This window comes from Pipistrellus kuhlii, unplaced genomic scaffold (genome assembly GCF_014108245.1).
Source record: "Pipistrellus kuhlii isolate mPipKuh1 unplaced genomic scaffold, mPipKuh1.p scaffold_m20_p_24, whole genome shotgun sequence".
Classification (NCBI taxonomy): Eukaryota; Metazoa; Chordata; class Mammalia; order Chiroptera; family Vespertilionidae; genus Pipistrellus; species Pipistrellus kuhlii.
Genome location: NW_023425523.1, coordinates 4,812,691 through 4,837,526, shown reverse-complemented (window position 1 = coordinate 4,837,526; position 24,836 = coordinate 4,812,691). Strand labels below are relative to the sequence as shown.

Here is a 24,836-nt window from a genome sequence, read left to right as displayed (position 1 = left end):
GCCGGGGAGCCAGCCCGCAGGGCACGCCCTGCCCGCCTCCGCCGGCCAGGAGGAACCCGACACCCCGGGCGGGAATGCGGGGGCAGGGCTCCTGCTGACAGTGAGCCCGGGCCGCAGGGACAGCCGCCGTTCCCGGTCCCCGGGTGTTGCCGGGGTATTGCGATTGCCCCAGCCCGTCCCCGGCGGGCAGGCCGGCGGATGCGGGCCGCGGCCCACGTGGTGCTGGGAAGAGGGCCGGGGGCGGGGCCTGGGCCGCGGGGCGGGGCCTGGGCCGCGGGGGCGGGGCCTGGGCCGCGGGGACTCGCGGGCAGGTTTCGGTGGGGTCGCACCTGTTGCGTAACCCCCTCCCCCAGTCCCGCCGCGGGGGGCCGCCCCCCGGACGCCCGGAGGGAGCGCGGAGCAGCCCAGGCGAGTCCCGCCCGGCTCGGCCGGGAGCACGTGGCCCGCCCGCGGCGCCGGGGTCTCCCGGGGTCTCCCGGGCGGTGCAGCGGCCCAGGCCTGCGGGGCCCGCCCCCTGCCTGCGGGCAATTCGGAAAGACCAGCCCCCCCCCCCCCCAACATCTCAGTGCGGGACGGGGGTCCCCGGAGCGGCTTGGCCGGGGTCTGGGCTCCAGCCGCCGCCCCCTCCCTCGCGGCCCGGGCTCGCGGCTGTGCAGACCCCGGCGGGCGGGCGGCCTCCGGGTCCGCCCCGGGCCCGGCAGCATGGCCTCAGGTGAGTGCGGGTGTCTGTGTTTGGGGGGCGGGGTGTCTCTGGGACGGAGCCCAGCAGGGGCCAGGGCGCTGCGAGGACGGGGGTCTCAGCAGCCTGCGGACCCGGGGAGGCGGGCAGCGCCTCGGAGCGGGGTGCGGGGGTCGGGGGTGGGGGGGGCGCCCTGGATCGCAGAGACGGAGGGAAATCGAGGGGAGACACCGCGGCTCTTCTCCCCAGACCCCCGGGAAGCAACCCCCGTCCCCGTCCCCCCTCCCCCGTCCCCCTGCCCCCGGGAGGCAGCTCGGCCGGGCCGTGGAATTTCCCCAGGACCGGCCCCTCCCCGCCCCTTCCTCCCGGAGCTGGCGGGCCTGGGCTGGGGTTCGGGGGGCGGAGAGAAGGGAAACCCGGCGGGGACTCTGCCCCGGAGCCCCGTGTGCGCCGCGCGGCCCGGGTCCTGTTTGTTGTGTTTCTCCCCGGGCGGGCGGGCGGGCGGCACCCGCTGCTGGACTTTGAGTCCTGGCCCCGCAGCCCGGGCCGCGGACGAGGCTCCGGGGAGCGCTGGCGGCGCGCGGGGCCGGCCCTTCGCGGCCGTGTTCTCACCTCCGCCCCCCGGGCCGGCGCTCCGGGGAGGAGGGGGAGGGAGGAGGGAGGAGGGAGGAGAGAGGAGGGGGGAGAGAGGAGGGGGGAGAGAGGAGGGGGGAGAGGAGGGATCCGGCGGGATAGCGGCCCCTCCGGGAGGGAGGTTGCCTAGACAACCCCAGCCATCGTGGCCGGGGCCTCTTCCGCCGGCGCGGCCTGGCTTCCTGCATCAGTCACTCCGCCGGGGGCGGGGCGGAGGAAGGGGTTGGATGTGGCAGAGGCTGGCCCAGCTGCTGCGGCGCCGGCTCCCCCGCCATCGCCGCGGCCAGAGCCATGGCATCCTATCCATCCGGGCCTGGCAAGCCCAAGGCCAGGTATCCCTTTAAGAAGCGGGCCGGCCCGCAGGCCGCCTCCGCAGGGCCAGGTGAGTGTGTGCATCCTGGCGTAACGGGGAGTGGGTGTGGGTGTGGGTGCTGGTGTGGGTGCAGCGGGAGGTGTATTTGCACACGTGTCCGCATGCGGATGTGCTGGGACTGTTTGCATGTGGCCTGTGTGAGCCAGAGGGGGGTGTGGACTGGCCACGCTGCTGGTGGCTGGGCCTTGGCCAGGCGGGCTCAGGCTGTGTTCCTGAGGCTCGGCCCTCTCCCCAGGACCCCAGATCTCAGCCCCTCTTCCCCCGGAGACTGGGGAGGGGGGGGGTTGGCATTAGGGCACGCACATTGCTGCCGGGAGTCCCAGGGCTGGGGCTCCCCCGTACGGATTGTGTGTCGTGTGCTCGTTCCTGGTCCATCGTCTTGTGAGCTTCCCCGGAAGCGGGGGGCGCCCTCCGGCGGGGCCGCGGGGGGCTCAGGCTGCGCTCCCGCACCCTTAGGTGCGGCTCCCGCTCCGGGCGGCAGCTCTGCACCATTCGGAGCGGGCAGCGGGGCGGCCGTGCCAGCGCCCCCGGGCTCGGCTGCCTGGGCTGTGCCTCCTGAGGGATGCCGGCCTGCGCGTGGCTGTCCCCAGGCCTTGTGGCTGAGGAGAGAGCACCCCCACTTTGTGACCAGGCCAAGCCAGTCCTCCCCACCCCACCTTCCCCGGCAGCTGTCTGTCCCTGCAGCCTGGCCATCCGCCCTCCGTGTTTCCTTAGACACGGAGGGTGCTGCACGGTTTGTGCTGCCCTGAGCGTCTCTGTCCTCTGTGCCCAGGTCTCTGGGGTCCGGAGGGCGAGGTCTCTGTTCCTGGGGGTGGTCACATGCAGGGCGAGCAGCCTGCGACACCTTTCCGCCCACGGAGGCGGCAGTCCTCGCCGTGAGGGAGGGCCTCCTGGCGAAGGGGGTGGAGCTGGTGGCGTGGCTGGCTTTGGGTGACCCCGGCCCAGGAGAGGGTGTGTGGCGTGGGGTGCTGTGGCCCAGATGCCGGGAGAAGGGACCTGCCCGCGGCTGGGTCTTCCGGGCCGGGCCTCGGGGCGTGTGGAGGTCACTGTCTGTCTGTCTGTCCGTCACTCCGGTGGGCCCCGGGCCCTGTGGGTGGCCTGGCAGGAACGGGGCCCGGTTCCCCGCCGTGTGTCTGAGGAGGCCTGGGCCACGCGCTCGGAGAGGAGGGGGCCTGGGGCCTGGGGCTCAGCGTCTGCTGACCCCTCTCAGACCACCCCCGGGCCCGCGGTTGGCCTCCTGGAGGGCTTAGAAGGGGGGAGCGGTGTGAGCTCAGAGGCTGTGGACAAGCAAGGAGACCTTAGGCTCTGTGTTAGGTCCTGGGGGCGGGACAGGTGCCTGTCTTCCCTCCTCTCCCTGCTCTGCCCTCTTCCAAGCTAGAGATAGCGTCTCTCCCCCTCTCCCCTCCTCCTCCCATCTCCACCCCTGGCAAGTGTGTCCCCTGCTGTCATTACCTGCCCAGGTGCCTTGGCCTGTGCTGGGCCCAGGAGCGCCCTCCCTCCCGGTGGGTGGGTCTGCGTGTGGGACGCGTGTGGAGGGTCCCAGGAGCTCCTAATCGCAGACCCGGAGGCAGCGTATCTCTGGGAGCCTACGGCAGCCGTGGCCAGACAGGACTCCACACGCTTATCACCCTGTTGTAGACGGGACTCCAAGCCCGAGGGAGGTGGAGACGGGTGAAGAGGTGCGAACAGCGTCTCACGTCCTCCAAGTCCTAATCCGCCTTCTTCCAAACCCCTCTCCAGCCTGGGCAGGCTTGGCACAGGGGCTGGAGGTCTCGGAGGCCCGCTGGGCACCGGGAGGCGAGGCGATGTTCCTGCCTTTCCTCCCCGGCAGCTGCTCCTTCCCAGGCTTGGCCTGTCTCCCCAGGGACCCCGGGGCTGGCCCAGGGGACGTGTTAGGGAAACGGCCACTGGGCGGAGGAGGCCTGTGTGGCCGTGAAGGCTGCTTGCCCCCTTTCTTTGCCCCCTCCCCCCTTTGGAGCAGCCAGGTCCTACCCATCCCTGTACCCCAGGGCAGTGCAGGGTGTTAAGGAGGCTTGGCCCCTCCCTCCAGCCTCTCCTGCCCCTCGGGGGCCCCCTCTGGGCTGGCCCTGTGAAGGCCCTGTTTAGTTCTAGGGTTCCTCTTGGCCCCAAACTTTGATGAAGCTCCTTCCCTTGGTTCCCGGGCTCCCCCGAGCTCCCCCAGCCCCTGCTCACCGGCATCCCAGGGTCTCCCCTGCCCGCAGCTGCACTTGGTACAGCCCGGCCGGCCCGGAGCCGTCCTGGGGGACTGGCTGCAGCTCCACTCGGCAAACAGGCCGGCCAGGGGCACAGGGCTGCCGGCCCCTCCGCAGACAGGCCGGCGCGGGGCGCAGGCTGCTGCCTGCTTGGCCTGAGCGCGGCAGGTAGGACCCCGGCGGGCAGAGGGGGCTGGGGGCCGGTCCTGGGGCTGGGGCAGCCCTGAGGCAGGCGCCTCCTCTTCCCTTTGTCCATCCCGGGACGCTGGGGCATCGGGGAGGGGCCTCTGAGAGCACCTGGGCAGAGCCACCGAGGGGGCGGGGGAGGGCACGCTGGAGAGGGGCACCCTGAGCTGGGAGAGCGGGGGTGTGAAGAGCTTCCTGCTGGGGGGGTGCTGGGAGCCCAGGAGGGTGGTCTGGGGGGGCTGGGAGCCCGGGCAGCCCCTCTGGACCAGCGGCTCCAGGCCTTCCCTGTCAGCCTCCTAGTGGTGCCGCGGAGTTCTGCCTGGGGACCCTGCTCTCTGGCTCCCCCTTCCCCGGCCCTTCCCGGGCCTCAGCCCCGATCCCGGCCTCTGAGTGGCGCACACTGTGGTGGCAGCTCCCTTAGAGGGGCAGCCAGCAGTGGGAGGGTCAGGCTGGGCCAGGCCTTGTCTTGGCAGCTCTGAGGTCCTGGGGGGGAGGGCAGGCCCCCGGGGAGGCCTGCAGGTTCCCACCGCCACCAGGCCCTCCCGCCCGCACCTCCTCTTCCCTGCGGGCTGGTCCCAGGTGGGAGCCAAGTGGCTTCTGGGCTCTGAGGTCCGGGACGGGGTGTGGGCCCTGTCTTCTTCGCGGATGTCCCTTCCAGAGGCGGGTCTGATCCCGACCTCGGCCTGGGGGCTGCGGGATCGCTGGTGCTGGCCCCGGTCCTCCTGCGCTGCTGGGCGTGTGTGTGCACGTGTGCACACGTGTGAGGGTGTGCGTGTGTGCAGACACACTTGTGCCTGTCTGTAGGAGGTACTGTCATGGCCTGAGGAAGGGGTCCCTAGTCTAGGACTGGATTCTGATTCCGGGAGTGAACGAATCACGTGGTCCAGGGGCAGACTTGGGGCCCCCACCCCCACGCCTGGAGTGGGAGAGGGGTCCCTGTGCTCGACCGGAGGTGAGGCTCTGTGGGTGCCTCGCGCAGGCTCCCCGCTCCTCGGCCTCTGGCGCTGGCCTCTCTGGGGCTGGCCGGGACAGGCAGAGGCCCAGGGCTTCCAGGGCACCCCGGTGCTGCCTGCGCCCTTTGACCCCTGTGTCCTGTCTCCACAGAGGCTCGGGGTGGGCTGGGGGCCCCTCCACTGCAGTCTGCCCGGTCCCTGCCAGGCCCCGCCCCCTGCCTCAAGCACTTCCCGCTGGACCTGCGCACGTCTATGGATGGAAAATGCAAGGAGATAGCCGAGGTATGGCCTGGCACCTCCCCTGGCCCCCTCACCTCCTCTCAGACTTTGCAATGGAGGCCCCAGGCCGAGGCCAGGCCTCGCTGACCGTCCTTCCCGCCGCCAGGAGCTGTTCAGCCGCTCCCTGGCTGAGAGCGAGCTCCGCAGCGCCCCCTACGAGTTCCCGGAGGAGAGCCCCATCGAGCAGCTGGAGGAGCGGAGGCAGCGCCTGGAGCGGCAGATCAGCCAGGATGTCAAGTGAGCCCAGCCAGCCCTGCGGGCAGGCAGCCTGGGGGGGGGGCGGGGAGAGGCACAGCCAGGCAGCTGTGTGTGCGCGCGCGCGCGTGTGTGTGTGTGTGTGTGTGTGTGTGTGTGTGTGTGTGTGTGTTTGGGGGAGCATGCTTTCTGGGATGCGGCCATCTCGTCCCTCTCCCACTCCATCCCCGTTTGGGGCCCCCGGGAGGCAGCACAGGGCAGTGGGGTGAAGGGCGGGCCGTGGGGTCAGGCTGCCGGGTGCTGGCCTGCCTCCCGCCATCAGCGTGGCCTGGAGCTCGGTGCTCACCCTCCGGGTGGGTGTCTGGGTGAGTGTCTGGGTGGGTGAGCAGCAGGTGTGGCAGTGACGGCACACGCACAGCACCCGACTGAGGGCAGGGGCCTGGGAGCCAGAGCCGTCCGTCCCTCGTCATCCTCACCCCTCCCCTCCAGGCTGGAGCCAGACATCCTGCTTCGGGCCAAGCAAGATTTCCTGAAGACGGACAGCGAGTCGGACCTCCAGTGAGGAGGGCGGAGGGCGGGCACCCCGGGGCGCGGGCTGGGCCTGTCCCCCCACTGCCGACTCCAACCCAGTCTGCACCTCCCGCAGGCTCTACAAGGAGCAGGCCGAGGGCCAGGGCGACTGGGGCCTGCGGGAGCGAGACGCGGTGCCGGAGCGGGAGTTCCAGCGCGTCTCCATCTCCGGGGAGGAGAAGTGCGGGGTGAGCGGGCAGGGCTGCGGCCTGAGGAGCTGGGGGTGAGGCCGGGGAGGAGAAGTGTGGGTGAGCGAGCAGGGCCGGGGCCGGGGCGCCCCATCTGAGGAGCTGGGGGTGAGGCCGGGGAGGGTGCTTCTCTCTGCGGAAGCTGCAGGGGCGGGAGGCGTGGGAGGAGCCGGAAGGGCTGAGCGTTTCTGAGGTCCAGGCCTCCGGGCAGGTGGGAGGGAGGCTGGCCTGGGTCCGAGCCGGAGGGCGGTGACCGCCCGTCCCCGTCGGCAGGTGCCCTTCACTGACCTGCTGGACGCGGCCAAGAGCGTGGTGCGGGCGCTCTTCATCCGGGAGAAGTACATGGCGCTGGCGCTGCAGAGCTTCTGTCCCACCACCCGCCGGCACCTGCAGCAGCTGGCGGAGAAGCCGCTGGAGACGCGGGCCTACGAACCGGGCCCCGACACCCCCGTATCCGCCGGTGGGACCCCCAGCCCTGCCCGGGGCCCTGCTGTCCCCAGCTCCCCAAGCGCAGAGCCCAGGAACCCCTGCCCGCCTGCCTTCCCACACCCCGTCCCACACCCAGCCTCCTGCCAGCCTCCGGGGCCGGGGTGGAGACAGGAGGGGGAGGATCCATCCTGCCGGGGCCTTGCCATCTCTCCCCTCTGCGGGCCTCTGTGCTGGGGGGGGTGTGGTGGCCCTGACTCTATCCCCCTCCCCCCAGATGCCCCGGTGCACCCCCCGGCGCTGGAGCAGCACCCATATGAGCACTGTGAGCCGAGCACCATGCCCGGGGACCTGGGCCTGGGCCTGCGCATGGTGCGGGGCGTGGTGCACGTCTACACCCGCAGGGACCCTGACGAGCAGTAAGTGGGGGTGTGCTGGGGAAAGGGGGGGGGCGCTGCATTGGCTGGGGGGTCGGCAGGGCCCGCTTGGCTCGCTCTCCTCACCCAAGCCCTCCCCCCACCCCCCGCCAGGTGCTCGGAGGTGGAGCTGCCGTACCCGGACCTGCAGGAGTTCGTGGCCGATGTCAACGTGTTGATGGCCCTGATCATCAATGGCCCCATGTGAGCCCTGAGGCCCCCCGAGCCCGGCTCTGCCGCCCCAGCCCTGCGCAGATACCCGTCCCAGTCCCCTTCAGGGTCACCCAGTTCCAGTCCCCCGCCCCCCATGTGCTGCCCCCTCCCCGGTGCCTCCCGCGGGCCCTGAGCCGCCCCCTTCCCCCCCTCTGCCCCCCGCACTCTGCAGAAAGTCCTTCTGCTACCGCCGGCTGCAGTACCTCAGCTCCAAGTTCCAGATGCACGTGCTGCTCAACGAGATGAAGGAGCTGGCCGCCCAGAAGAAGGTGCCGCACCGCGATTTCTACAACATCCGGAAGGTGGGTGCCCACCGGCCGGCCGCTCTGCCCTGCCTGCTGCCCCACCCCGCCCCCGGGCCCTCGCCCTCCCTCCCGCCCTCCAGACCAGCAGCCCGTCCCCGCCCCCCCAGGTGGACACGCACATCCACGCCTCGTCCTGCATGAACCAGAAGCACCTCCTACGCTTCATCAAGCGGGCCATGAAGCGGCACCTGGAGGAGATCGTGCACGTGGAGCAGGGCCGCGAGCAGACGCTGCGCGAGGTCTTCCAGAGCATGAACCTCACCGCCTACGACCTGAGCGTGGACACCCTGGACATGCACGCAGTGCGTCCCGGGGCGGGCGGGGGCCGGGCCGGCGTGCAGCCGGGAGCCGGCGGTGACCTGCCCGACTCCCCCAGGACAGGAACACCTTCCATCGCTTTGACAAGTTCAACGCCAAATACAACCCCATCGGGGAGTCTGTCCTCCGAGAGATCTTCATCAAGACGGACAACAGGGTTTCTGGGAAGTACTTCGCTCACATCATCAAGGTGAGGTGCTCGGTGGCCGGGGCCCGGGGCTTCTGCGGTGGGGGAGGTGGGGGCGGTCGGGCTTGAGGAGGCCGCAGTGAGCACGCGTGGCGGTGGGTGAGGCGGGGGCGGCAGGAAGCCCGGGCGTGACCGCTGCCCCCCGCGTGTTTCCAGGAGGTGATGGCGGACCTGGAGGAGAGCAAGTACCAGAACGCGGAGCTGCGGCTCTCCATCTACGGCCGCTCGCGGGACGAGTGGGACAAGCTGGCGCGCTGGGCCGTCTCGCACCGCGTGCACTCGCCCAACGTGCGCTGGCTGGTGCAGGTGCCCCGGCTCTTGTGAGTGTCCGGGGCGCGGGCGGGGGGACGGGGCGGAGATCCGGGGGCGAGGGCTGCCTCCCGGGATGGCGGCGGCCTCCTGTCCCCGCTGAGCCCTCTCCGTAGAAGGAGGCCCCTCCTGCGTCCCCACACGGTCTGCCCGGCCCGGCCCCCTCCCCCGCACAGTCCCCTTGTGCTTCTGTGGTCTTCCCCGCTGCTGGCTCTCCCCCTGACCTGCCTGCCCGCGCCCTGTGCCCCCGCCCGCAGTGACGTGTACCGCACCAAGGGCCAGCTGGCCAACTTCCAGGAGATGCTGGAGAACATCTTCCTGCCACTGTTTGAGGCCACCGTGCACCCCGCCAGCCACCCCGAGCTGCACCTCTTCCTGGAGCACGTGAGGGGGCACGGCAGGGTGCTGGGGGGCCGGCCTGCCCGGGCCCGGGGGGCGCGGGCCTGACCGCGGGGTCCCCCACCAGGTGGACGGCTTCGACAGCGTGGACGACGAGTCCAAGCCCGAGAACCACGTCTTCAACCTGGAGAGCCCGCTGCCCGAGGCCTGGGTGGAGGAGGACAACCCGCCCTACGCCTACTACCTGTACTACACCTTCGCCAACATGGCCACGCTGAACCACCTGCGCAGGTGCGTCCGCGGCCTCCCGCCCCCGCCCGGCCCCCCAACACTGACCACCGCTGGCCCCGGTGGACCTGCGGCCGCCTCCCTGCCCTCGGGCTCCGGGCTCTCACCGGGTCGTGGGAATGTACCCCTCGTCCCGGGCCTGTGGTGTCCCGGCCCGAGGTGTCCCGCAGTGTCCCCGGCCCACAGTGTCCCCGCAGTGCCCCGGCCCGCAGTGCCTCAGCCTTCAGTGCCCCGCAGTGTCCCCGGCCCGCGGTGTCCCATCCCCCAGTGTCCGGCCCGCAGTGCCCCGTCCCGCGGTGTCCCATCCCCCAGTGTCCCGGCCCGCAGTGCCCCGGCCCGCAGCGTCCCGGCCCGCAGTGTCCCGCCCGCAGTGTCCCGGCCCGCAGTGCCCCGGCCCGCAGTGCCCCGGCCCGCAGTGTCCCGGCCCGCAGTGCCCCGGCCCGCAGTGTCCCGGCCCGCAGTGCCCCGGCCCGCAGTGCCCCGCAGTGCCCCGGCCCGCAGTGCCCTGCAGTGTCCGGTCCGCAGTGCCCCGGCCCGCAGTGCCCCGGCCCGCAGTGCCCCGGTCCGCAGTGTCCCGGCCCGCCGTGTCCCGGCCCGCAGTGTCCCGGCCCGCAGTGTCCCGGCCCGCAGTGTCCGGCCCGCAGTGCCCCGCAGTGTCCCGGCCCGCAGTGTCCCGGCCCGCAGTGTCCCGGCCCGCAGTGTCCCGGCCCGCAGTGTCCGGCCCGCAGTGCCCCGCAGTGTCCCGGCCCGCAGTGTGTCCGGCCCGCCGTGTGTCCGGCCCGCAGTGTCCCGCCCCGCAGTGTCCGGCCCGCAGTGCCCCGCAGTGTCCCGGCCCGCAGTGTCCGGCCCGCAGTGCCCCCGGCCCGCAGTGTCCGGCCCGCAGTGTCCCCGGCCCGCAGTGTCCCGGCCCGCAGTGTCCCCGGCCCGCAGTGTCCCGGCCCGCAGTGCCCCGGCCCGCAGTGCCCCGGCCCGCAGTGTCCCGGCCCGCAGTGTCCCCGGCCCGCAGTGTCCCCGGCCCGCAGTGTCCCGGCCCGCAGTGTCCCGGCCCGCAGTGTCCCCGGCCCGCAGTGTCCCCGGCCCGCAGTGTCCCGCCCCGCAGTGTCCTGGCCCGCAGTGCCCCGGCCCGCAGTGCCCCGCAGTGTCCCGGCCCGCAGTGCCCCGCAGTGTCCCGGCCCGCAGTGTGTCCGGCCCGCAGTGTGTCCGGCCCGCAGTGTCCCGCCCCGCAGTGTCCGGCCCGCAGTGCCCCGCAGTGTCCCGGCCCGCAGTGTCCGGCCCGCAGTGCCCCGGCCCGCAGTGTCCCGGCCCGCAGTGTCCCCGGCCCGCAGTGCCCCGGCCCGCAGTGCCCCGGCCCGCAGTGTCCCGGCCCACAGTGTCCGGCCCGCAGTGTCCCCGGCCCGCAGTGTCCGGCCCGCAGTGCCCCGGCCCGCAGTGCCCCGCAGTGTCCGGCCCGCAGTGCCCCGGCCCGCGGTGTCCCCGGCCCGCAGTGCCCCGGCCCGCAGTGTCCCCGCAGTGCCCTGGCCCGCAGTGTCCCGGCCCGCAGTGCCCCGCAGTGTCCCCGGCCCGCAGTGTCCGGCCCGCAGTGCCCCGGCCCGCAGTGTCCCGGCCTGCAGTGTCGGCCGGAGCAGGGAGCCGGAGCTGACTCTGTCTCGCCCCCAGGCAGAGGGGCTTCCACACGTTCGTGCTGCGGCCGCACTGCGGGGAGGCCGGGCCCATCCACCACCTGGTGTCCGCCTTCATGCTGGCTGAGAACATCTCGCACGGCCTGCTGCTGCGCAAGGTCAGGCTGCACCCCCGCCTCCCTCCCGGGGGCCCTCCCTCCCACCCTTCGGGCCCCCTCCGCCCCGAGGCCCCAGCGGAGTCCTGGCAGTCACCGCCCCTCCACCGGTCAGGCCCCGCCGGGCCCCCCACGCCTGCGGCCGGTGCTCCCGGCCCGGGTACCTGACGGCCCCGCCCTGTCGCCGCCAGGCCCCAGTCCTGCAGTACCTGTACTACCTGGCCCAGATCGGCATCGCCATGTCCCCGCTCAGCAACAACAGCCTCTTCCTGAGCTACCACCGCAACCCGCTGCCCGAGTACCTGTCCCGCGGCCTCATGGTCTCCCTGTCCACCGACGACCCCCTGCAGTTCCACTTCACCAAGGTCAGACCGGGTGTCGCAGCAGGGACTCCCCGCACTGGGCACTCAGGGCCGCCTGCTCCCTGTGGGGCGGGTGCAGTGTGCCAGGGCGAGTCCGGGGGGAGGGCTGGGCCGCGGCCCGGGCGCAGGGCTGAGGGAGCCTCCCGTGCAGGAGCCGCTGATGGAGGAGTACAGCATCGCCACCCAGGTGTGGAAGCTCAGCTCCTGCGACATGTGCGAGCTGGCCCGCAACAGCGTGCTCATGAGCGGCTTCTCCCACAAGGTACCGCCCCTCCTCGTCCTGCCCGCTCCGCTGGGACGGCCCGGGGGCCCGGGCATCGCCCCCAGAGCAGAGCCGGCTGCAGCCTGCCCTCCCCTCCCCTGCAGGTGAAGAGCCACTGGCTGGGCCCCAACTACACCAAGGAGGGCCCCGAGGGCAACGACATCCGCCGCACCAACGTGCCAGACATCCGCGTGGGCTACCGGCATGAGACGCTGTGCCAGGAGCTGGCGCTCATCACGCAGGCCGTGCAGAGTGAGATGCTGGAGACCATCCCCGAGGAGCCGGGCCTCACCATGAGCCCGGGGCCCCAGTGAGCGGCCCCGCGCCCGCGGCTCGGCTCCTGACCACGTGTTGTTCTCGGACCCCCTCCCCCCACTGTCGTGGCCCCTGCATGTGTCGTGCTCCTCCGTTGTCCTGCATGTCTCTCCCTCTGTCCGCCTCCGTGCCTCCCCGGAAGCAGGGCCCCGGATGCCCTCCGCCCGTTCTCGGCTCAGGTGGCACCCGTGGCCCAGGTCTGAGGGCGGCCCTGCCAGTGGCCCTGTCCTGGCCAGGGCTGCTCGTCGGGGGCTGGCCCCTCCGGCCTCCGGAGTCCCGCCTGAGCTTCGGCCAGGGATTGAGCTGAGCCCCCGTCCTGTTTACGTGGCCAAAGTCCCAGGTGGGGCCTGCACAGTCTGCCGTGGGCGCGGGGCTGCCGGCGTCTGGGGGGCTCCGGCGGGGGTCAGAGCTGGGCTGAGAGCCGGCGGAGCCCCAGCGTCCTGGACGTGGCCTCGGAGGCGTGGGACCACCGCCTCTGCCCAGTCGGTGCCCGGCAGCCTTCTCCGTCCTTCCTCCGGGCCGGGTGCCCTGCTGTCCGCTTCCTGTGCCATGTCGGGGGCACTGCCACTGGGGGCTCCTGGACCTGCCACCGGCCCTGGAGTGGCATCTCCGATGTGGTCCCCAGAGTTCTGGCCAGACCTGACTCCCGCTGGTGCCCTGTGCTGTCGTGTGGACCGAGGCCTTCGCTGAGATGCAGTGTTTCGTACAGTCCCGTCCCTCCTAGTGCATGAGAAATAAAGAGTATTTAAGTAAAGAGGCAGGCGGGTCTCTGTGGGGAGAGGGGCAGCCAGGAGCACCGTGGAGGGGAGGATGGGATTCTCAGGCGCGGCAGGGCCTGGCCAGGGTGTGTGCCTGTCTGTGCACAGGAAGCCGTGGGAGGCAGAGAGGCCCATGGGGGTCCCGTCTGCCATCGCAGCCTCATCCAGCTGTGCCCTCTGAAGGGGACACTGCCCGTCACTGCGGCCCCATGGCACCGCCGGGAGATGTGGGAGTGGGCTCCCACTCTGTGACCCTGCACGTTCACGGCACTTGTTTAAAAGGCCATTTCCAGCCCCCCCTCCCCCTCCGAACCCCATTTAGTGAGTGGAAGGTGCAGCATGGAAACTGAACCAGCTCGGCTTCTGTCCCGTGTGTGACACAACATCTGGAACACCTGCCGGGAGGGGAGTGAGTGCGCCCTGTGCTGGGCAGGGTCCTGGGTTGGCACCGAGAAGCCTGTTGCCGCTGCTGCTGAGTGGGGCAGAGCACAGGCTGGCTCTTTCGGAAGCAATTAGCCCTGGAACAGCGTGATCCGAGTAATTGAAGGCCTGCTGAAAGCTGGCTTCCTCCGCCCCTCTTGTCGGCTCGCTCGGCCCAGCCGCTGCGTCTGTGCCAGCCTCCTCCTGGCATGTCACTCGCCCGGTGTCCCCGGGCAGAAGCTCTCCTGTACCCTTGCTTCCGGAGGGCCCCTGGAGGGCCAGGCCTGCTCCTGGCCAGGACCCAGGGTCCTCCGTCTGCAGAAGGCTTCTCTTGTCGGTGTCTTGTAGCCGACGACATTTCAGAGCCACGTCAGGGCTGGCTGAGAAGCCAGAGGCTGTACAGCTCTGGCTGATTTCTGTTGGGGAAACAGCAGGTGCAAGTGGCCTGTGGCAGGACCCGGACTGGAAGCCGGGAGCTTAGCATCCAGGCGCCTCCACCCCACCTGGGCCCCCTCTGCCTGAAGGACGCAGCTGCTCCAGGTGGAGGGGACTCCTGTTCAAGGGGTTCCTTACATTTAATAATAAAAACGTGCTGTGTCTTCTCTTCGTTTGCAAAACAAGGGAGCAGGATTAGAGGATCTTTCTAGAAGGTCCTTTGGGAAGAAGAATTGCCTGCTTTGGACTCCGTAGTTACCGAGTTTGTGTGTGATAGAACCCTTCATGCCGTTTTCTCGTCCTCTGTACCGCCTTCTCGGTGTGTGCTGGGACCCAGCCCTGAGATCACTACCGATTCCAAGAGTTTCTTAGCAAGCTCCCACCATTTTTTTTTTTTTTCTTTTAACAATTTGCTTCCGGATTTTTTTTCCCTCTGAAATCTCTTTCAAACATTTATTAAGAATATTTTTAAAACAGTAAGGCCTTAATATTTTTTTCCTACCTGGAAAGAAGCTAACTTTCATCCCAGGAATTTGGAAAATATACAAAAATCGGAACAACAGCAGAAGCAAAAAGCTCCCTGGTTGACTCATAGCAACAGACGTTTGCTGATCATCTGCATGCCTGCGATCTACGTTTTAAGATATATTTATACGTGTCTTTCAGTTATTTTTAAAGAAAGTATTTCTGAGTTGAGTTCTATGTGTAATTTTGTGGTTTTCAAGTACTTTAATAGATCTTTCCGTATTTCATTAAAGTATTTATAAGCATAAATCCTAATTCCTGTTCACTGGCCTGTGGCAAGCCTCACTAGCTCTTTTTGGTTGAGAACAACTGTGGCCAATGTTGTGAGTGACCTCTCTCTGGAGCCACACCCTGCTTCCTGGCTGTGTGACCTTGGGCAAGTTACTTTCCCTCTCTGTGCCTCCTGGGCTCCGGGGAGGATCCAAGTGCCCAGGCTTCTCTCCAGGGTCAGAGCCTGGGCGATGGTGAAGACCTGGAAGGAGGACTTCGGGGGCTGCAGAATAGGAAACGGACAAAGTCACAACGGACAAGTGTTTCAATGCCTTCCCAGCGCCGGGCTGCACGGCCACTCTAATCCTTGTTAGGCCTGGCGTCCACAGAAATGTCAGAGTTGAAAACAACTTGTAAATTGGGCTTTTGGCAAGAGTTCCAGACTCTGCAGGATGATTGAAGAGCAATCATAAGACCAAGAAAGAAAAATAAATCCTAGCCAATAGTATACTAAGCGAGTTACTCATCGTCAAGTAATTTCAAAAGCAAATTCAGAAAAGCCAAGGAGAGTTCTATTTAGTGTGAGAATGTGAGTTTGTTTTAACTCTGTTCCCAGGAAAATGGGGCCGGGTCTGTGGAGGGCTGACAATGGCCCTGCCATCAGCTCTGCCTAGCCGAGCCCCTTTCTCCCGCCTGCCCTCTACCCCGCTGGGCATGTCCAGGGCCCCTAGTCAGACGTGTGCAACCCTCGTGCGGCCGGGGGTTCTGGCTCCAGTTAGAAGAAGCTGACCTGGATTTGAAACCTGAGTTTCCCGAGGCAACCCCTCCCCCAGACGTCCCAGGTTTGGGGTGCTGTGCAAAGGGGAGAGTACAGCCCATTTCCAGCCTCGCATGCAGAGCTAGGGTTCAAATTGAAGTTTGTGAGACTCCAGGTTCCAAGCAGAAGCACAGGCATGCGGCTCTGGAGGACCGGCAAACCCCAGAGTCTTGACAGACAATGCTGTCTGGGAGATCCGAATCTCACATCATCTGAGACACAGTGAGCGCCACCTGCTGAGTGACAGGCCTCTTGGTCTCTGCAAAGGGAAGAGACCGTTCTGCAGCAGGCTGCCCGCATCCGACCTGGTGACCTGCAGGACCAGCCGCCTGCGGTTTCTGCTGGGAGAGCAGGGCCGCCCTGGGTTTAGTGCCACCCACTGGTGAGGGGTAAACCTGAGGAACTTCCTAATGAAGTGATGTGTGCTCCCCTAGCTCTCCGTCCTGATCAGACTGCTCCCTGCCCCGCCCACCCCCAGGCTTCCGCCCCATCTACAGATCGTCCCCATGGGCCTCTCCTTCAAGGCCAGTTCCGTGTTGTTCTCTGATATTTAATTTTTTTATTAAAAATATATTTTATTGATTTTTTACAGAGAGGAAGGGAGAGGGATAGAGAGTTAGAAACATCGATGAGAGAGAAACAACAATCAGCTGTCTCCTGCACACCCCACACCAGGGATGTGCCCGCAACCAATGTACATGCCTTCGACCGGAATCGAACCTGGGACCTTTCAGTCGGCAGGCCAACTTTCTATCCACTGAGCCAAACCGGTTTATTTCAGAGGCCTGTCAATTGCTCCTGTGTCAGGAAAATATCTTGCCTCCGCATGGGTTGCCCCCCACTCCTTGCTGTCTCCAACTCCCCCCTCCCCTCCCCCCCAGAGGGCCAATGCCTGCTGCTCTGCTCACAGCCCAGAGGCAGGGAGGTTTGGGGACAGGCCTGTGCAGGGCAGAGGCGGGGAGAGGAGAGCAGGGGGACGCTCCTCTGCAGCTCCCCCTGGGCCTCAGTGGGTAAATGGATCAGCACAGGCCCAGCTGCAGTTGGAGCCAGTGCTCAAGGGTCCTCCACCTGTCACCGTAGCCAGCGATGGCCGTCAGTGAGACTGACCCCCTCTGACCCGCTCCCAGGAGATGCTGCCTACAAGCCTACCGCAGGGAATCCAAACTCTGAGCACAGGGTTTCCCAAGGGCCCCCAGCACTGGCTTGGGAGCGGGGAGTTGGAACAAGTGTCCTCACCCTAACCCTAATCTTGTGCCTTTACCCTAGCCCTAACCCTAACCCCAGACGCAGCCTCATGCTGGGTGGCACAGCGTGGCAAGCAGAGTTCAGGCTTGTTCGGTCCCTGATCGCCGGGAGGCTGTCGGTGCACACCCTGCCTGAGCAGGTGGTGGCCTGGCCCGGGGGTGCCCGTGCCGCTGCGCTATCACCGAGTACTGGCTCTTGCGTCTGGGAGGTCTTGGCGGCACCCTACAGGCACATACACACCAGGCCAAGCCTCAGTCGCCCCTGCTCCGTCCCTGGCCTGCCCAGGCGCTGCACAGGCTCCGCGCCCACAGAGCTGCCCGGGCGCCTCAGTGCTGTTGGGGGTGGTGGGGTAGGCATTCACGCCTAGGTATCCCGTCTGTCTTGGGTGCTGGAGCCCCCAGGGTGAAGCATCCAGATGTGTGGCCTCCTCCTTCCCCCCTCTCTGCCACTTCCTGTGTGGGTGCACAGGTACCTGGCCGGGCTGCGTGGGACCGCGGTCAGGTACAACCAGGACTGATGCTCACCGTGTGAGTTAGGGAAAGGCGGGCCCTCAGCGCAGACACAGCCCTGTAACTCACAGAACCGCCGGCATCGTTGGGGGGAGGAACGTGTGTCCCTCCCTCCAGGTGGCTGCAGCTGGGCGAGACCAAGTTCCTGGGTGCAGGCTGCCCCTTGACTGGTAGCCTTTTGCAGTTCTCAACTTGTCCATAGGGTGGGGGTACTGAGACCTTAGACTTCTTGCCCCAGCTCCTGGCTGGGCTGATGGGGTACCCTCGCCAGGCACCCATGCTCACCTTCCTTCATTCAACCCCCTCCTCCTCTCTGCCCTCTGACTGCTGCCAGTCTGTTCCCTGTTTCAGTAACTTGAATTGACTTATTTCACCAGGCCTATACCATAAATACAGTGTGATATTCGCTTTAAAAAATACGTTTTCTCAGTGGACTCCAGGAATGTTTCTGTTCCAAGCTCAAGATGTGTAAAACTCAGAATGGCAAATCCTAATGTACTGTGACAAATATTAGAGGGCTATTTAGAAGGCCAGCACTTGTGTGCGTGCATGGCCAACAGGGAGTCAGGATTCTGGAGTCTTGGAGGAGCTTTCAGGCTGGCTGGTCTACCAGTGACAGGTGTCCATTGAAATTCGATCTGAGGGGTGCCACTCTGGGTGTTACTGGCAGTCTGAGCCTCCTGAGCCCAGAGGGGAGGCTGAGTGATGCCTGGAGGGGAAGGAAGGAAAGGGGAGGGAGATGAGCCTCTTTTATTTTAAAATATATTTTATTGATTTTTTACAGAGAGGAAGGAAGAGGGATAGAGAGCTAGAGACATCGATGAGAGAGAAACATCGACCAGCTGCCTCCTGCACACCCCCTACTAGGGATGTGCCCGCAACCAAGGTACATGCTGGACCAGAATCGAACCTGGGACCTTTCAGTCCGCAGACCGACGCTCTTATCCACTGAGCCAAACAGCTTTTGGCTTTTATTTTTTATTTTTATTTTATTTTTTTGCGATTCAGATTTGTTTCCCGAGGGCACCGTCCACTCCCTCGGACGGGCCGAGGTCTGAACGCGGACGGGGAGCCAGGCGAGCCCGGCCCGGCGTTCGGCCGCAGCGCCCGGACCCCGGCCCCGCAGCCCCCGCGGCTCGGGGCGGAAATGCCCTGCGCCAGTCGCTCCCCAGCCGCCAAACGCTACGCTTCCGAGCCTCCCGGGCCGCGTCATCAGGAGAACTCCCGCGGCGATTGGGTGGTTGGTGGGGCGGGGGCGGGACTAAGAGGGCGGAGGGGCGGAGCCTCCATCAGGCCCCACCCCCGGCGCGGGCCCCGCTCGGCTGAGTGCCGCCCTGCCGGAGGGAACGCTGACCATGGCTATGACCCTGGGGTACTGGGACATCCGGGGGGTGAGCCAGGGGACCCCGGCGGGTGGGGTGGAGCCGGCGGCCGGCGGGCGGGCGGGGAGGTGCTGAGCAGCGTCATCGGTTCCACCTGAAGGTTCCCCAGGGCTGCCCGGAGCCCAGCCCCTGCCCCCCCATCACCACCTGTCATCAGGCGGGCCGGGGGTGTCTGTGTGCTGGGGGAGAGGATGGGGGCGCAGTTGGAGCGGAGCGAGCCCCGGGTGGAGCCCTGGGACTCTGACCTCTGCGCCGCTGTCCCTCCAGCTGGCTCACGCCATCCGCCTGCTCCTGGAGTACACAGACTCCCCCTACGAGGAGAAGAAGTACTCGATGGGGGACGGTAATGGCACCCTGTCGCGTTAGACTTCAGCCCAACTCCTGCTCATATGGTCCCCGCCACCTGTGGCTCCCCTCTGCGCCCTCCGCTGGCCGGAGCAGGGCCTGCGCCCTCCCGCGCCCTCCCGCACCCTCTGAGGGTGGACCTTGGCCTCAGGGGGAGTGGGGGGGTGGGGGGGCAGCTGGGCCGCAGTGAAGCCTGGTCCCTGTGGGTGCCTGGCTCTTCACAGCGCTCTTTCCCCCAAACCGGGGAGAGACTCAGTGCTCAGATTCCACACTCCTCTGCTCAGGGGCCTGGCCACTGGCTCCCTGGTGGGTCCCGGGAGGGAGGGCTGGCATGGGGGGTGGTCCCTTCACTCCATCTTCCCCACCACAGGGCCCGACTTTGACAGAAGCCAGTGGCTGAACGAGAAATTCAAGCTGGGCCTGGACTTCCCCAATGTAGGTGCAGGGAGTGGGGGCAGTGGGCGTGGGGAGCCTGCCTCTGCTCTGAGGCCTCCTCTCCCGGCTCAGACAGAGGCTTTGGGGTCCAGGGCCTCGCTCAGCCCCAGCTCCCTGGTTCTGTGGCTGCTTCCCCACGATGCTGTGTGCAGCCATTCCTTCCTGGGACAGTACAGCTGCTCAGGGCCTCACAGTGAGCCCAGGCTTCATCCCTGCCCCGGTGCAGGGAGACGCAGGGAGGGGCTCCGGGGCGGCCTGTGCCCTCCTGACCTGCCTCTGTCCCCCCTCTCCTGCGCCCCCCATACTCCCTAACCCTAACCCCGCCCCCACAGCTGCCCTACTTGATTGACGGGACTCGCAAGCTCACCCAGAGCAATGCCATCCTTCGCTACATTGCTCGCAAGCACAACCTCTGTGAGTGGGGCTGGGGCGGGTGCAGGGGGTCGGGCGGGCCTGGCCCTGAGCTGGCGGCCTGGGAGGCTGAGGGGAGTCCCTGTTGTGTCCACAGGTGGGGAGACGGAGGAGGAGAAGATCCGCGTGGACATGCTGGAGAACGAGGTGATGGACACGGGCAATCAGCTGGCAAGGGTCTGCTACAGCCCTGACTTCGTGAGTTGCCTCCTACTGATCTGGATGGGAAGGCTTTGATAGGAGCTTAGACACTTAATCACGTCTTCACTGGTTCTGCTTGGGATTGAGCTTCTGCCCCTCCAGGTGGGTCCCTGTCCTGCCAGCAGAGGGACCCTCAGAGCCCCAGGTGCCTCACATGACACCTCTCACCCAGTTCCCCTCCATCTTCGCACAGAGCGCAGACTCCCGCGCTCTGAGCTTAGTTCCTAGCGGTGTGTGTGGCTTGTTAGCCCCGCCTCCTTGACACCTTTCCCAGGAGGTAGCGTGAGGCACCTACAGGGCCTCCGTGCTCCCCACTCCTTCCTCTCAGGTTCTGCCTGTCTGTCCAGAAAGTGCTCACGTGTCCTTCTGTCACCACCAGCTGGAATGCCCTTCCCTGGGCCATGTTAGCTCTGACACCTTCCTTTCTGCCCAGCCTCTGGGCCCAGGCCCTGCAGGCTCTCCCGCTCCTGGGCCTGGCCCGGGCGGGTGTGGGGATGAGAGGAGACGGGGTCAGGCACAGGCTGGTGTCTCAGTGCTTCCAACTGCCTGTCCCAGCGGGAGGTGGTCCCCAGGAGGAGGCTAGTGAGCACAGGTTTGGTTAAATCCAGCGCAAATGCCTGGATTGCAGACTCAATTCCCAGTGGGGGGGTCTGCAGGTGCAGCTGGGGACAAGGCTGCCCACGTGCCCAGCCCTGGGAGGCCTGCCCTCTGCCCAGGAGCCCCTGGTGCAGGTGGTGACCCCCGTTTTGTGCCTCAGGAGAAACAGAAGCCTGAATACTTGAAGGCGCTCCCTGAAAAGATGAAGCTCTTCTCTCAGTTCCTGGGGAAGAAGTCGTGGTTTGCGGGGGACAAGGTACGGGGAGGCTTTGGGGCGGGGGAGCGGACGTGTCCCCGTTGTTCCAGAGTTTGGCGCCCGTTCACTGTGTGCCCGCCCGCAGCTCACCTACGTGGACTTCCTGGCCTACGACGTTCTTGACCTGCACCGCACGTTCGAGCCCACGTGCCTGGATACGTTCCCGAATCTGAAGGACTTCATCGCCCGCATCGAGGTGAGCCCTCTGATCCTCCTACTATTTCTCTTTAGTCTCCTCTTTCTCTTTTTTAAAAAACACATTTTTATTGATTTCAGAGAGGAAGGGAGAGGGAGAGAGAGAGAGAGAGAAACATCAATGATGAGAGAGAATCATTGATCAGCTGCCTCCTGCAGACCCCCCACTGGGAATTGAGTCTGCAATCCAGGCCTGTGCGTGAGGGGGAATTGAACCGTGACCTCCTGGTTCAACCACTGAGCCATGCCAGCCCGGCTCCCCCTCATTTTTTTTTTTTTAATAAATTTTTATTGATTTCAGAGAGGAAGGGAGAGGGAGAGAGAGTTAGAAACATCAATGATGAGAGAGAACCATTGATAGGCTGCCTCCTGCATGTCCTCCGCTGGGGATCGAGCCCACAGCCCGGGCCTGTGCCCCGGACTGGAATGTAACTCAGGACGTTTCAGTCTGCAGGCCAACGCTCTTATCTATTGAGCCAAACCAGCCAGGGTTCCCCCTTATTCTTGATGCTTCCCTACTCCTGGAGCTAAAATGAAGCATAACTAGCATTCATTGAGGACTTGCTTTATGCCAGGATCTGTGCTCACCGTGTTACATACATTGAGTTTAATTTAACCTTTAGGACATCCTATGTGGTAGAAGATTTATTACCTCATTGATTTTATTAAATCATTAACAGATAATAAAACGAGGCTGAAAGGGGAAGTCATTTGCTCAAGGTCGCAGAGCCAGTCCTCTGGGTCACAGCCCCCGCACGGGGGCTCCCGGGGGCAGCAGGCAGGGGCCCCCTCCCTGTGCCAGGAAGGCGAGCGCAGGCCTCCTCCAGCCTGCACGCCGCAGCTCCGGGCTTTGTGGAGGAAGCAGAGTGTTGCAGAGTGTGTACGGAGGGAATGATATTAAGTCCCAGAGACACCGAGTGTCTCCTCCCTGTCTCTGGACGGCTCTGCAGCCCGGGGTGCCCTCTGGGCGGTGCTGAGGTCTCCGGGCTGTGGGGCCGGGATCGGCGGTGCGGTTGCCGCTGCAGAAAGATGTTACCTTGACATCTTCTGTGGAGGGCACTTTTCTTCGCGCCCCTCTCCCCTGCTCCTCTGCAGTCACACAAGGCACTAGGTGCCCCCCTCTTCTGTATGAGGCTCTGTGACAGGCACAGCGAGGATCAGAGGGGACCCAGCCCTGGCCCCGCTCCTGGGTCTCAGCGAGGAAGTGCAGGAGTCCCAGCTGTGTGGTCCTGCGGTCCTAACCCTCATCTCACAGCTCATCCTCGGTTACCTTAGTCAGCTCACAGAGGATCAATGAAGTCTGCTTTCCCTGGTGGCGTGGCTCAGTGGTCAGGCATCGACCTATGAACCTGGAGGTCACGGTTTGATTTCCAGTCGGGGCACAGGCCCAGGTTGTGGGCTCAGTCCCTGGTGGGCAGTGTGCGGGAGGCGGCCCGTCAGTGATTCTCTCTCATGGATGTTTCTATCTCTCCCTCTCCCTTCCTCCCTGAAATCAATACAAATATATTAAAAACAAATAAAGTGGGCTTTATCCCAGATTTGGGAATTTGAGGCCCAGACTTTGCAGCTTACAGTCTGTCTCCCCCTCCCTCTCCCCATCAGGAGGTCTGCTCTGCCAGCCAGTTCCCATCGGCTCTGGTTCGGGTCCAGGGCCATCGGCCTGGGATATTATGCAAGAGCTGGCGGACTGGCTGGCTGGGAGGGACGGGGCACAGCTGTGGCTGCAGCCTGCGGCCTGCGGGGGCCAGGCCTTGGTTCCAGGCCGCCCCGGGCCCTGCGGGTCCTGTGGACGCTACTGGACACTGTCTGTCTGGGGGACATGGCGCTCACACACCCCGTGTGTCCAAGGCCTGGCTGGCTGCAGCTGCCCAGGATGAGGCAGGTCACGGCCCAGTGGGATTGGGCTCAGGAGCCAGGCCACGCAGCTGGACTTTCTCCTTTAAGGGCCCTCTCAGCTTTCACCCCGTTTTGCTGAGTCATGGTGAGCCCCGGCCTGCTCTGCCAGCTGCACAGGCACAGCCTGAGCCCTGGGTTCTGCCTGGGTCCCTCCTGGGCGGCGGAGCCTCCCTGTGGGAAGGGGACTGTGTGTGCAGATGGGAGGGAGGGTCAAGGCCTCCTGTGTGGGCGGGAGGGAGGGAGGGAGGGCAGCAGAGCACAGGGTGGGGAGAGCCAGGCTGCCTTCCAGCCCTGCCCGCCCACAGCTGTGTGAGCGATTGGAAGGGCTTCAGCTCTGAGTGCCTCAGTTTCCCTTCTGATCAACGGCGATAGCAGAACCTATCCCGTAGGCCAAGCATGCCACACTTGCAGCCCGAGGGCTGCCTGCCATGTTTATTTGGCCCTTGTTAGCCTTGGAGTTTGACATGCTTGCTGCAGGCAGTTGTGTGGAATGTTGTAAACCTGTTTCGCAATCTCTGATGGCTCCAAGGCCCCGAGCACAGTGGGAGCTGTGACTGAGATATGCCCGTTACAGGAAATGGTGAGAGTTAACTCAGCAGAACAGGGGACCCCAGGAAGACTCTTGTGCCAGGATCCTGAACTGGGAGAGTCTGCAGTGGGGCTGTGTGAGCCTGGGGGAGGGGTTGGGCAGCAGACGCTGAGCTCTGACACCCCCTCCCTCCCCCCAGGGCCTGGAGAAGATCGCTGCCTACATGAAGTCCAGCCGCTTCCTCCCAGCACCCATTTACACAAAGATCGCCGTGTGGGGCAACAAGTAGTGCCCAGAAGTGCAGGGCAGGGCATGGGTGCCAGGAGCAATCCGGGCCTGGAGAGCAGCTGGTCCTCCCTGAACCCGCGGAACCAGCTGCCTTGTTCTTTTCTCCCTTTCCTCCCTTCACCCCCACTCAGGACCCCCCATCCCAGTTCACCAGGACTTTAGACTCTCCAGCACCCCTGTTCCGTGAAGGCTCCCCCTGACATTGTCCCTCTGCACAAGGCCAACCGGACTGACGTCCCTTCGGGAGTTGCTCTGTTTTGAGGAGCCCGATTGGAGCCCTGGCCCGTGGAGGTCAGCCCTGAGCCCCCCCCCCTCTGCTCTGAGACCAGGAGTGCCTGTGCGCAGGCTCTGCTCCCGGGTGGCCCCCCGCCCAGCTGCCTGAGCCCCGGGAAGCCTGGTCACACCCGCTGTGGCCCGTCTGATTCCCTCCTGGCCTCCGAGCTCACTCTCCAGCAGGCCCTGCTGCGCCTCGGGGTCTGCCCGGGGGAGCTGGCAGGGGCGGGTCCTTGGGGATCTGGGTGAGACGTCTTGTTCCCATTGCCGACAGCTTCGGAGCAGGACACGCCACGGGCTCTGGAACATGTTCCTGTGGAGGTGGCACAACGGGCCACGGATCACAGCGGGACTTCAAAGGCCGCCGGGGCCACTCAGACCCCAGAGCACACATGTGTCAGGGTCCGGGCTTGGGGCCGGAATCCGTGGGCCTGGACCGCTGAGGGTCTGCCAGGCCCACACTGCGGTCCTGCGGGGAGTCCCCAGGCTCCCGACGGAGCTCCCCACCCCACAGGCAGCTGGGCCCTCAGCGGCCACCTCTTCCCGCTGCACTCCCCCCCCCCCCCCAGCACCCCCTCACACGCCCTGTGTGACCCCGTGCTCCGGGTTCTGATCCGGTTAGCATCGGGGATGCCTAGGACAGTTCTGGGGCTGCGCTCAATACCCGGCCTCTCGGCAGGGGCTGGTTCTGGATTTTCATCAACAACTGCACCCATAAAGCCGAATGATTAATTTTCATTTGATTCTTGTTCAGTTTTTTAAATGTCAGAGGGAGGGGATTGAACCATGCCCTCCAGGTTCATAGGTCGCTGCTCAACCACTGAGCCACACCAGCTGGGCTTCATTGGATTATCGCTCTCAGACACATGGCTTAAGAGCTGGATCCTCCAAAGTCCAACACAGAGACCCATCTCCTTCCCTGTGTCCTTGCCCTGGGTGTCTTTCCCCCCCACCCCCCCAAGAATGAGGGCCTCCGGGATTCCGGGATTCCAAGGTCTGGAAGGTGCGTTCAGACTGGCTAGTCTGCCAGGTGCTGTTGAAACTGATTTGAGGGGCAACGCTGGAGTAACCGGCAGCTAGGGGACTCTGCAGCCCCGGGTGGGGGGTGGAGGGTGCCTGGAGGGGAAGCAGGGGGGAAGGGGGCTTGTGTTTTGTGATTCAGATTCGTCTCCAGAGCGCAGGGCCCACTCCCCAGCTCCTGGGCCGGGAGCGAAGGCCGGCCGAGGTCTGGACACGGGTGGGGTCCCTTGGGCGTCCTGGCGCCCAGACTGTGCCCCCAACGTCCATGGCCCGGCGGCGGGCACGCTCCGCTTCACTGCGTCCCTG

At 65.9% G+C, this 24,836-nt stretch overlaps 2 protein-coding genes across 5 annotated transcripts; both read left to right on the top strand.

Moving 5' to 3' along the window:
• Positions 1–282: 282 nt before the first annotated feature.
• Positions 283–14,610, top strand: AMPD2 (adenosine monophosphate deaminase 2). 3 transcript variants are annotated; one of them, XM_036452525.2, is made up of 18 exons: positions 283–712; positions 5,189–5,319; positions 5,423–5,553; positions 6,001–6,069; positions 6,158–6,269; positions 6,543–6,729; positions 6,973–7,114; positions 7,226–7,315; positions 7,497–7,626; positions 7,737–7,931; positions 8,006–8,137; positions 8,291–8,454; positions 8,701–8,827; positions 8,910–9,073; positions 10,727–10,847; positions 11,036–11,209; positions 11,358–11,468; positions 11,573–14,610. In XM_036452525.2, exons 1-18 carry the CDS (start codon positions 703–705, stop codon positions 11,780–11,782), a joined length of 2,400 nt encoding a protein of 799 aa, XP_036308418.1. In that variant the 5' UTR covers positions 283–702; the 3' UTR covers positions 11,783–14,610. The 3 variants fall into 3 exon arrangements, 2 of the variants coding, with proteins under 2 accessions (XP_036308418.1, XP_036308417.1); XM_036452524.2 differs by lacking the exon at positions 283–712 and adding an exon at positions 1,380–1,694; XR_004990493.2 differs by lacking the exons at positions 283–712; positions 10,727–10,847; positions 11,573–14,610 and adding an exon at positions 1,447–1,694.
• A 3,224-nt stretch (positions 14,611–17,834) lies between these two features.
• LOC118727111 (glutathione S-transferase Mu 1) lies at positions 17,835–24,248 on the top strand. 2 transcript variants are annotated; one of them, XM_036452534.2, is made up of 8 exons: positions 17,967–18,093; positions 18,352–18,427; positions 18,800–18,864; positions 19,197–19,278; positions 19,373–19,473; positions 20,234–20,329; positions 20,415–20,525; positions 23,149–24,248. In XM_036452534.2, exons 1-8 carry the CDS (start codon positions 18,058–18,060, stop codon positions 23,236–23,238), a joined length of 657 nt encoding a protein of 218 aa, XP_036308427.1. In that variant the 5' UTR covers positions 17,967–18,057; the 3' UTR covers positions 23,239–24,248. The 2 variants fall into 2 exon arrangements, with proteins under 2 accessions (XP_045442873.1, XP_036308427.1); XM_045586917.1 differs by lacking the exon at positions 18,352–18,427 and having other exon boundaries at positions 17,835–18,093.
• Positions 24,249–24,836: the final 588 nt, after the last annotated feature.